We start from the raw sequence: 13,359 nt of genomic DNA, 5'->3' as shown, positions 1-13,359 counted from the left end.
CTAATAACCAAACCTGCTTCTACTCAATCCCAACATGTTGGTGCCCCGTGTGAGGCTATCTAATACCAGCTTTATTGCAATATTTATGCAAAACAATCCAGAATTATCAAATTTGAGATATTAATTTTTCAGACATTTTGATTTTTGAAAATTCATTTGCACACTATTTGCCAAGCATATAGTCATTTGTGGTTTGTGGATTGCTTCAGTGTGTACTGGTGGTTAGTACTTTTCCTTTCTTGTTCAAATAGCAATTTGGCTTACTATTTGATTTAGAAATCTCTAACACACTCTTAAATAGCTATTACTCACCAGAGATGCTGAAGTCACCTCATTAACAGCCTAATAGGAGAAGAGTAAAAATAGCCTCCAATACTTCAGTTTGTAAGCCACATGCAAAAGCCTCTCACCTGTACATTTACAGCAGCACAACAGTCTTCCACTACAACAAAGACCACAGGGGTTGCCTTTTACTATCTAAGTAAAATGAATAGCAATTTTGAGATTATGCCCGGTTGCGCAAGAAGACTGACGTTCTGTATGAACAGCTTCAGGTTGCCGAGCAAAAAGCAGAGTCCAGGCAAGAAATACCTCAGCACGGCCAGGTAAGTACCATCGCCGACCTGTTTGCCCAAGAGTCACCTAACACTAACACTAACACTGAGACGGGTTCTGTTTCTGGCCCATACAGCCAAACCTTAGCAGCTCCTAGCCGGACCTCTTCCAACCTCATCACATTTGAGATGGAGAGGGTCTTTATGCGAGCGCCCGAGGACATTCCTTGGCAGTTTTAACACTAATACAGCAACCCCAGCTGCCACTTCAGTTTATATTTATAGAGGGTTGTGGCTGATCGGAAATTCATAAGAGCGAAACTCTGACGTCTGGATGCAAGTGAATGCAGCTGCAGCTCCGTTTTCTACCGGCCCCGGCAGTTTACTGTGCAGCCGCTTCCGGTCCGGGCCGCACGCAACGACTATGATGGTTAAACTGTGTAATTAATCTGCGGTTCACATGTGTGCCGAACCAAACTGACATCAGGTAATTGCAAAGATGTTTGTTTTTTGTTTACATATGCTTTACTCACAGGTGTGTGAATTGACCTGGATATGAAGCGTCTGTAGCGCAAAATAATATAACGTTAGTTTCTAAAGAGATCAGACGGAGTCCTCTCCTCTCATAAAAACATTCAGCAGCAGCGGTCGCATTTTATCAGCGGTGCTGCTGCTGGCATACAGAGGAAACACTGGTGAGGCTGCAGGTCATATCCCCGCAGACCCTCCACCGCTTTCTGCTTTTTACCTTCGGCTTTGTTTTGGTTTTAAACGGATATGACGTCACATTACTCAGACTGCACAATAAATGCTGTTTTTCCAACACAGTTTTCAGTTTTGTGGGTAAAATCATCAGTTCTGTGTCGTTTAAACAGTCATTTATTCAGTTATTGACTCTTCTTCGTGTCTTTAGTGTCGTTATGAAGCCATGAAGTCATGAACACTGACCTGAACATCGGTGGTATCAGAGGACGGGCCTGCTGCTGGTCTTCTGGGGACCTTGTGGCTCTGCTGGTCCGGGTTCTGCTGCTCCTCCATTCTGCTCTCCTGGTCCTGGTCCTGGTCCTGGTCCTGGTCTCTGTTTCAGAAGGCGTGATTAGTGTTTTATTTCCTCATTCATTCAGTCCGTATCGAAGGTGTACTGTGTGTCAGATATTAGTTTGTTACTCGGGACTAGGGGTGGGCGATACATCGAATATAGTCGATGTTTAACAGCATTTCACTGACTGGGTTTAAATTAACTCCATTTGTTGAAGTAGCTGAAATAAAGTCACTGAATGCTGTTGAGCCGAGATCCAAATAGATGTCTACTATTTAAAATCGACTCTATTGAACCTTTAAATCAACAAACACATTATTACTGGATCAGACTGTGAGCTTACAGTCACGTCTCTGTCTCTGATGGAGAGATTTGATATCTTTCATCTTCAGTTGCTGCTCTTGTGTTTTGTCCCGTCACATTAAAGCTGAATAACTCTATTTAATGTACTGTAGACTACAGTCTAATACAGTCACATTAAAGCTGAATAACTCTATTTAATGTAATGTAGACTACAGTCTAATACAGTCACATTAAAGCTGAATAACTCTATTTAATGTACTGTAGACTACAGTCTAATACAGTCACATTAAAGCTGAATAAACCTATTTAATGTAATGTAGACTACAGTCTAATACAGTCACATTAAAGCTGAATAACTCTATTTAATGTACTGTAGACTACAGTCTAATACAGTCACATTAGAGCTGAATAACTCTATTTAATGTACTGTAGACTACAGTCTAATACAGTCACATTAGAGCTGAATAACTCTATTTAATGTACTGTAGACTACAGTCTAATACAGTCACATTAAAGCTGAATAACTCTATTTAATGTACTGTAGACTACAGTCTAATACAGTCACATTAAAGCTGAATAACTCTATTTAATGTAATGTAGACTACAGTCTAATACAGTCACTTTAAAGCTGAATAACTCTATTTAATGTACTGTAGACTACAGTCTAATACAGTCACTTTAAAGCTGAATAACTCTATTTAATGTAATGTAGACTACAGTCTAATACAGTCACATTAAAGCTGAATAACTCTATTTAATGTACTGTAGACTACAGTCTAATACAGTCACATTAAAGCTGAATAACTCTATTTAATGTAATGTAGACTACAGTCTAATACAGTCACACTAAAGCTGAATAAACCTATTTAATGTAATGTAGACTACAGTCTAATACAGTCACATTAAAGCTGAATAACTCTATTTAATGTACTGTAGACTACAGTCTAATACAGTCACTTTAAAGCTGAATAACTCTATTTAATGTACTGTAGACTACAGTCTAATACAGTCACACTAAAGCTGAATAACTCTATTTAATGTAATGTAGACTACAGTCTAATACAGTCACACTAAAGCTGAATAAACCTATTTAATGTAATGTAGACTACAGTCTAATACAGTCACACTAAAGCTGAATAAACCTATTTAATGTAATGTAGACTACAGTCTAATACAGTCACACTAAAGCTGAATAAACCTATTTAATGTAATGTAGACTACAGTCTAATACAGTCACATTAGAGCTGAATAACTCTATTTAATGTACTGTAGACTACAGTCTAATACAGTCACACTAAAGCTGAATAACTCTATTTAATGTACTGTAGACTACAGTCTAATACAGTCACATTAGAGCTGAATAACTCTATTTAATGTAATGTAGACTACAGTCTAATACAGTCACATTAAAGCTGAATAACTCTATTTAATGTACTGTAGACTACAGTCTAATACAGTCACACTAAAGCTGAATAACTCTATTTAATGTAATGTAGACTACAGTCTAATACAGTCACATTAGAGCTGAATAACTCTATTTAATGTAATGTAGACTACAGTCTAATACAGTCACACTAAAGCTGAATAACTCTATTTAATGTAATGTAGACTACAGTCTAATACAGTCACATTAGAGCTGAATAACTCTATTTAATGTAATGTAGACTACAGTCTAATACAGTCACATTAGAGCTGAATAACTCTATTTAATGTAATGTAGACTACAGTCTAATACAGTCACTTTAAAGCTGAATAACTCTATTTAATGTACTGTAGACTACAGTCTAATACAGTCACTTTAAAGCTGAATAACTCTATTTAATGTAATGTAGACTACAGTCTAATACAGTCACATTAAAGCTGAATAACTCTATTTAATGTACTGTAGACTACAGTCTAATACAGTCACATTAAAGCTGAATAACTCTATTTAATGTAATGTAGACTACAGTCTAATACAGTCACATTAAAGCTGAATAACTCTATTTAATGTACTGTAGACTACAGTCTAATACAGTCACATTAAAGCTGAATAACTCTATTTAATGTACTGTAGACTACAGTCTAACACAGTCACACTAAAGCTGAATAACTCTATTTAATGTAATGTAGACTACAGTCTAATACAGTCACATTAAAGCTGAATAACTCTATTTAATGTACTGTAGACTACAGTCTAATACAGTCACACTAAAGCTGAATAACTCTATTTAATGTACTGTAGACTACAGTCTAATACAGTCACATTAAAGCTGAATAAACCTATTTAATGTACTGTAGACTACAGTCTAATACAGTCACTTTAAAGCTGAATAACTCTATTTAATGTAATGTAGACTACAGTCTAATACAGTCACATTAAAGCTGAATAACTCTATTTAATGTAATGTAGACTACAGTCTAATACAGTCACACTAAAGCTGAATAAACCTATTTAATGTAATGTAGACTACAGTCTAATACAGTCACATTAGAGCTGAATAACTCTATTTAATGTAATGTAGACTACAGTCTAATACAGTCACTTTAAAGCTGAATAAACCTATTTAATGTAATGTAGACTACAGTCTAATACAGTCACATTAAAGCTGAATAACTCTATTTAATGTAATGTAGACTACAGTCTAATACAGTCACTTTAAAGCTGAATAACTCTATTTAATGTACTGTAGACTACAGTCTAATACAGTCACATTAGAGCTGAATAACTCTATTTAATGTAATGTAGACTACAGTCTAATACAGTCACATTAGAGCTGAATAACTCTATTTAATGTAATGTAGACTACAGTCTAATACAGTCACACTAAAGCTGAATAACTCTATTTAATGTAATGTAGACTACAGTCTAATACAGTCACATTAGAGCTGAATAACTCTATTTAATGTAATGTAGACTACAGTCTAATACAGTCACTTTAAAGCTGAATAAACCTATTTAATGTAATGTAGACTACAGTCTAATACAGTCACATTAAAGCTGAATAACTCTATTTAATGTAATGTAGACTACAGTCTAATACAGTCACTTTAAAGCTGAATAACTCTATTTAATGTACTGTAGACTACAGTCTAATACAGTCACACTAAAGCTGAATAAACCTATTTAATGTAATGTAGACTACAGTCTAATACAGTCACACTAAAGCTGAATAACTCTATTTAATGTACTGTAGACTACAGTCTAACACAGTCACACTAAAGCTGAATAACTCTATTTAATGTAATGTAGACTACAGTCTAATACAGTCACATTAAAGCTGAATAAACCTATTTAATGTACTGTAGACTACAGTCTAATACAGTCACTTTAAAGCTGAATAACTCTATTTAATGTAATGTAGACTACAGTCTAATACAGTCACTTTAAAGCTGAATAACTCTATTTAATGTACTGTAGACTACAGTCTAATACAGTCACATTAGAGCTGAATAACTCTATTTAATGTACTGTAGACTACAGTCTAATACAGTCACATTAAAGCTGAATAACTCTATTTAATGTACTGTAGACTACAGTCTAATACAGTCACACTAAAGCTGAATAACTCTATTTAATGTAATGTAGACTACAGTCTAATACAGTCACATTAAAGCTGAATAACTCTATTTAATGTAATGTAGACTACAGTCTAATACAGTCACTTTAAAGCTGAATAACTCTATTTAATGTAATGTAGACTACAGTCTAATACAGTCACTTTAAAGCTGAATAACTCTATTTAATGTAATGTAGACTACAGTCTAATACAGTCACTTTAAAGCTGAATAACTCTATTAATGTAATGTAGACTACAGTCTAATACAGTCACTTTAAAGCTGAATAACTCTATTTAATGTAATGTAGACTACAGTCTAATACAGTCACTTTAAAGCTGAATAACTCTATTTAATGTACTGTAGACTACAGTCTAATACAGTCACATTAAAGCTGAATAACTCTATTTAATGTACTGTAGACTACAGTCTAATACAGTCACATTAAAGCTGAATAACTCTATTTAATGTACTGTAGACTACAGTCTAATACAGTCACACTAAAGCTGAATAACTCTATTTAATGTAATGTAGACTACAGTCTAATACAGTCACATTAGAGCTGAATAACTCTATTTAATGTACTGTAGACTACAGTCTAATACAGTCACACTAAAGCTGAATAACTCTATTTAATGTAATGTAGACTACAGTCTAATACAGTCACTTTAAAGCTGAATAACTCTATTTAATGTAATGTAGACTACAGTCTAATACAGTCACTTTAAAGCTGAATAACTCTATTTAATGTAATGTAGACTACAGTCTAATACAGTCACTTTAAAGCTGAATAACTCTATTTAATGTACTGTAGACTACAGTCTAATACAGTCACGACTAAAGCTGAATAACTTCTATTTAATGTACTGTAGACTACAGTCTAATACAGTCACATTAGAGCTGAATAACTCTATTTAATGTACTGTAGACTACAGTCTAATACAGTCACATTAAAGCTGAATAACCTATTATTTAATGTAACTACCAGTCTAATACAGTCACACTAAAGCTGAATAACTCTATTTAATGTAATGTAGACTACAGTCTAATACAGTCACTTTAAAGCTGAATAACTCTATTTAATGTACTGTAGACTACAGTCTAATACAGTCACACTAAGCTGAATAACTCTATTTAATGTACTGTAGACTACAGCTCTAATACCGTCACATTAAAGCTGAATAACCTCTATTTAATGTTACTGTAGACTACAGTCTAATACAGTCAACATTAAAGCTGAATAACTCTATTAATGTACTGTAGACTACAGTCTAATACAGTCACATTAAAGCGGAATAACTCTATTTAATGTACTGTAGACTACAGTCTAATACAGTCACATTAAGCTGAATAACTCTATTTAATGTACTGTAGACTACAGGTCTAATACAGTCACACTTAAAGCTGAATAACTCTATTTAATGTGACTGTAGGACTACCGTCTAATACAGTCACACTAAAGCTGAATAACTCTATTTAATGTAATGTAGACTACAGTCTAATACAGTCACATTAAAGCTGAATAACTCTATTTAATGTACTGTAGACTACAGTCTAATACAGTCACATTAAAGCTGAATAACTCTATTTAATGTACTGTAGACTACAGTCTAATACAGTCACATTAGAGCTGAATAACTCTATTTAATGTACTGTAGACTACAGTCTAATACAGTCACACTAAAGCTGAATAACTCTATTTAATGTAATGTAGACTACAGTCTAATACAGTCACATTAAAGCTGAATAACTCTATTTAATGTACTGTAGACTACAGTCTAATACAGTCACATTAGAGCTGAATAACTCTATTTAATGTACTGTAGACTACAGTCTAATACAGTCACATTAGAGCTGAATAACTCTATTTAATGTAATGTAGACTACAGTCTAATACAGTCACATTAAAGCTGAATAAACCTATTTAATGTAATGTAGACTACAGTCTAATACAGTCACACTAAAGCTGAATAACTCTATTTAATGTAATGTAGACTACAGTCTAATACAGTCACATTTAAGCTGAATAACTCTATTTAATGTAATGTAGACTACAGTCTAATACAGTCACACTAAAGCTGAATAACTCTATTTAATGTACTGTAGACTACAGTCTAATACAGTCACACTAAAGCTGAATAACTCTATTTAATGTAATGTAGACTACAGTCTAATACAGTCACATTAAAGCTGAATAACTCTATTTAATGTACTGTAGACTACAGTCTAATACAGTCACATTAGAGCTGATATAACTCTATTTAATGTACTGTAGACTACAGTCTAATACAGTCACATTAGAGCTGAATAACTCTATTTAATGTACTGTAGACTACAGTCTAATACAGTCACATTAGAGCTGAATAACTCTATTTAATGTAATGTAGACTACAGTCTAATACAGTCACATTAAAGCTGAATAACTCTATTTAATGTACTGTAGACTACAGTCTAATACAGTCACATTAGAGCTGAATAACTCTATTTAATGTAATGTAGACTACAGTCTAATACAGTCACATTAGAGCTGAATAACTCTATTTAATGTAATGTAGACTACAGTCCTAATACAGTCACATTAAAGCTGAATAACTCTATTTAATGTACTGTAGACTACAGTCTAATACAGTCACACTAAAGCTGAATAACTCTATTTAATGTAATGTAGACTACAGTCCTAATACAGTCACATTAAAGCTGACTAACTCTATTTAATGTAATTGTAGACTACAGTCTAATACAGTCACATTAAAGCTGAATAACTCTATTTAATGTAATGTAGACTACAGTCTAATACAGTCACATTAAAGCTGAATAACTCTATTTAATGTAATGTAGACTACAGTCTAATACAGTCACACTAAAGCTGAATAACTCTATTTAATGTAATGTAGACTACAGTCTAATACAGTCACATTAAAGCTGAATAACTCTATTTAATTGTAATGTAGACTACAGTCTAATACAGTCACATTAGAGCTGAATAACTCTATTTAATGTAACTGTAGACTACAGTCTACACAGTCCACTTTAAAGCTGAATAACTCTATTTAATGTAATGTAGACTACAGTCTAATACAGTCACTTAAAGCTGAATAACTCTATTTAATGTACTGTAGACTACAGTCTAATACAGTCACACTAAAGCTGAATAACTCTATTTAATGTACTGTAGACTACAGTCTAATACAGTCACATTAGAGCTGAATAACTCTATTTAATGTAATGTAGACTACAGTCTATACAGTCACATTAAAGCTGAATAACTCTATTTAATGTACTGTAGACTACAGTCTAATACAGTCACATTAGAAGCTGAAACTCTATTTAATGTACTGTAGACTACAGTCTAATACAGTCACATTAAAGCTGAATAACTCTATTTAATGTACTGTAGACTACAGTCTAATACAGTCACATTAGAGCTGAATAACTCTATTTAATGTAATGTAGACTACAGTCTAATACAGTCACATTAAAGCTGAATAACTCTATTTAATGTACTGTAGACTACAGTCTAATACAGTCACACTAAAGCTGAATAACTCTATTTAATGTAATGTAGACTACAGTCTAATACAGTCACATTAAAGCTGAATAACTCTATTTAATGTAATGTAGACTACAGTCTAATACAGTCACATTAAAGCTGAATAACTCTATTTAATGTAATGTAGACTACAGTCTAATACAGTCACATTAAAGCTGAATAACTCTATTTAATGTAATGTAGACTACAGTCTAATACAGTCACACTAAAGCTGAATAACTCTATTTAATGTAATGTAGACTACAGTCTAATACAGTCACATTAAAGCTGAATAACTCTATTTAATGTACTGTAGACTACAGTCTAATACAGTCACACTAAAGCTGAATAACTCTATTTAATGTAATGTAGACTACAGTCTAATACAGTCACATTAAAGCTGAATAACTCTATTTAATGTACTGTAGACTAGCAGTCTAATACAGTCACATTAGAGCTGAATAACTCTATTTAATGTACTGTAAGACTACAGTCTAACATACAGTCACTTAACGCTGAATACTCTATTTAATGTACTGTAGACTACAGTCTAATACAGTCACACTAAAGCTGAATAACTCTATTTAATGTACTGTAGACTACAGTCTAATACAGTCACATTAAGAGCTGAAATAACTCTATTTAAGTAGTAATGGTAGACTACAGTCTAATACAGTCACATTAGAGCTGAATAACTCTATTTAATGTACTGTAGACTACAGTCTATACAGTCCACAGTATGAAGCTGAATAACTCTATTTCATGTAATGTAGACTACAGTCTAATACAGTCACACTTAAGAGCTGAATAACTCTATTTAATAGTAATGTAGACTACAAGTCTAATACAGTCACATTAAAGCTGAATAACTCTATTTTAATGGTACTGTAGACTTACAGTCTAATACAGGGTCACTATTAGAGCTGAATAGCTCTATTTAATGTAATGTAGACTACAGTCTAATACAGTCACATTAAAGCTGAATAACTCTATTTAATGTAATGTAGACTACAGTCTAATACAGTCACATTAAAGCTGAATAACTCTATTTAATGTAATGTAGACTACAGTCTAATACAGTCACACTAAAGCTGAATAACTCTATTTAATGTAATGTAGACTACAGTCTAATACAGTCACATTAAAGCTGAATAACTCTATTTAATGTACTGTAGACTACAGTCTAATACAGTCACATTAAAGCTGAATAACTCTATTTAATGTAATGTAGACTACAGTCTAATACAGTCACATTAAAGCTGAATAACTCTATTTAATGTAATGTAGACTACAGTCTAATACAGTCACTTTAAAGCTGAATAACTCTATTTAATGTACTGTAGACTACAGTCTAATACAGTCACATTAAAGCTGAATAACTCTATTTAATGTAATGTAGACTACAGTCTAATACAGTCACATTAAAGCTGAATAACTCTATTTAATGTAATGTAGACTACAGTCTAATACAGTCACATTAAAGCTGAATAACTCTATTTAATGTACTGTAGACTACAGTCTAATACAGTCACATTAGAGCTGAATAACTCTATTTAATGTACTGTAGACTACAGTCTAATACAGTCACATTAGAGCTGAATAACTCTATTTAATGTACTGTAGACTACAGTCTAATACAGTCACACTAAAGCTGAATAACTCTATTTAATGTACTGTAGACTACAGTCTAATACAGTCACATTAAAGCTGAATAACTCTATTTAATGTAATGTAGACTACAGTCTAATACAGTCACATTAAAGCTGAATAACTCTATTTAATGTAATGTAGACTACAGTCTAATACAGTCACATTAAAGCTGAATAACTCTATTTAATGTAATGTAGACTACAGTCTAATACAGTCACACTAAAGCTGAATAACTCTATTTAATGTAATGTAGACTACAGTCTAATACAGTCACATTAAAGCTGAATAACTCTATTTAATGTACTGTAGACTACAGTCTAATACAGTCACATTAAAGCTGAATAACTCTATTTAATGTACTGTAGACTACAGTCTAACACAGTCACTTTAAAGCTGAATAACTCTATTTAATGTAATGTAGACTACAGTCTAATACAGTCACTTTAAAGCTGAATAACTCTATTTAATGTACTGTAGACTACAGTCTAATACAGTCACACTAAAGCTGAATAACTCTATTTAATGTACTGTAGACTACAGTCTAATACAGTCACATTAGAGCTGAATAACTCTATTTAATGTAATGTAGACTACAGTCTAATACAGTCACATTAAAGCTGAATAACTCTATTTAATGTACTGTAGACTACAGTCTAATACAGTCACATTAGAGCTGAATAACTCTATTTAATGTACTGTAGACTACAGTCTAATACAGTCACATTAAAGCTGAATAACTCTATTTAATGTACTGTAGACTACAGTCTAATACAGTCACATTAGAGCTGAATAACTCTATTTAATGTAATGTAGACTACAGTCTAATACAGTCACATTAAAGCTGAATAACTCTATTTAATGTACTGTAGACTACAGTCTAATACAGTCACACTAAAGCTGAATAACTCTATTTAATGTAATGTAGACTACAGTCTAATACAGTCACATTAAAGCTGAATAACTCTATTTAATGTACTGTAGACTACAGTCTAATACAGTCACATTAGAGCTGAATAAATCTATTTAATGTACTGTAGACTACAGTCTAATACAGTCACATTAAAGCTGAATAAACCTATTTAATGTAATGTAGACTACAGTCTAATACAGTCACATTAAAGCTGAATAACTCTATTTAATGTACTGTAGACTACAGTCTAATACAGTCACATTAGAGCTGAATAACTCTATTTAATGTAATGTAGACTACAGTCTAATACAGTCACATTAGAGCTGAATAACTCTATTTAATGTAATGTAGACTACAGTCTAATACAGTCACATTAAAGCTGAATAACTCTATTTAATGTACTGTAGACTACAGTCTAATACAGTCACTTTAAAGCTGAATAACTCTATTTAATGTAATGTAGACTACAGTCTAATACAGTCACACTAAAGCTGAATAACTCTATTTAATGTAATGTAGACTACAGTCTAATACAGTCACATTAAAGCTGAATAACTCTATTTAATGTAATGTAGACTACAGTCTAATACAGTCACATTAAAGCTGAATAACTCTATTTAATGTAATGTAGACTACAGTCTAATACAGTCACATTAAAGCTGAATAACTCTATTTAATGTAATGTAGACTACAGTCTAATACAGTCACACTAAAGCTGAATAACTCTATTTAATGTAATGTAGACTACAGTCTAATACAGTCACATTAAAGCTGAATAACTCTATTTAATGTACTGTAGACTACAGTCTAATACAGTCACACTAAAGCTGAATAACTCTATTTAATGTAATGTAGACTACAGTCTAATACAGTCACATTAAAGCTGAAATAACTCTATTTAATGTATGTAGACTACAGTCTAATTACAGTCACATTAGAAGCTGAATAACTCTATTTAATGTACATGTAGACCTACAGTCTAACACAGTCCACTTTAAAGCTGAATAACTCTATTTAATGTACTGTAGACCTACAGTCTAATACAGTCACACTAAAGCTGATAACTCTATTTAATGTACTGTAGACTACAGTCTAATACAGTCACATTAGAGCTGAATAACTCTATTTAATGTAATGTAGACTACAGTCTAATACAGTCACATTAAAAGCTGAATAACTCTATTTAATGTATGTAGACTACAGTCCTAATACAGTCACATTAGAGCTGAATAACTCTATTTAATGTACTGTAGACTACAGTCTAATACAGTCACATTAGAGCTGAATAACTCCTATTTAATGTACTGTAGACTACAGTCTAATACAGTCCACATTAGAGCTGAATACTCGATTAAAATGTAATGTAGACTGACAGTCTAAGACAGTCACATTAAAGCTGAATAACTCTATTTAATGTACTGTAGACTACAGTCTAATACAGTCACATTAGAGCTGAATAACTCTATTTAATGTAATGTAGACTACAGTCTAATACAGTCACACTAAAGCTGAATAACTCTATTTAATGTACTGTAGACTACAGTCTAATACAGTCACATTAAAGCTGAATAACTCTATTTAATGTAATGTAGACTACAGTCTAATACAGTCACATTAAAGCTGAATAACTCTATTTAATGTAATGTAGACTACAGTCTAATACAGTCACACTAAAGCTGAATAACTCTATTTAATGTAATGTAGACTACAGTCTAATACAGTCACATTAAAGCTGAATAACTCTATTTAATGTACTGTAGACTACAGTCTAATACAGTCACATTAAAGCTGAATAACTCTATTTAATGTAATGTAGACTACAGTCTAATACAGTCAC

The 13,359-nt window shown here is 32.4% G+C and overlaps 1 protein-coding gene across 3 annotated transcripts in view; it reads right to left on the bottom strand.

The window, feature by feature from the left end:
- LOC119503118 (zinc finger protein 239-like) overlaps positions 1-13,359 on the bottom strand; it is a 32,648-nt gene that overhangs the window by 2,272 nt on the left and 17,017 nt on the right. For all 3 annotated transcript variants that reach the window (XM_037794711.1, XM_037794709.1, XM_037794710.1), the window contains exon 2: positions 1,503-1,632. In XM_037794711.1, coding sequence (XP_037650639.1) covers positions 1,503-1,632 — 130 coding nt within the window. The remainder of the gene's footprint in view (positions 1-1,502; positions 1,633-13,359) is intronic.

This window comes from Sebastes umbrosus, chromosome 15, assembly GCF_015220745.1.
Source record: "Sebastes umbrosus isolate fSebUmb1 chromosome 15, fSebUmb1.pri, whole genome shotgun sequence".
NCBI lineage: Eukaryota > Metazoa > Chordata > Actinopteri > Perciformes > Sebastidae > Sebastes > Sebastes umbrosus.
This window is presented reverse-complemented; position numbering and strand designations above follow the sequence as displayed.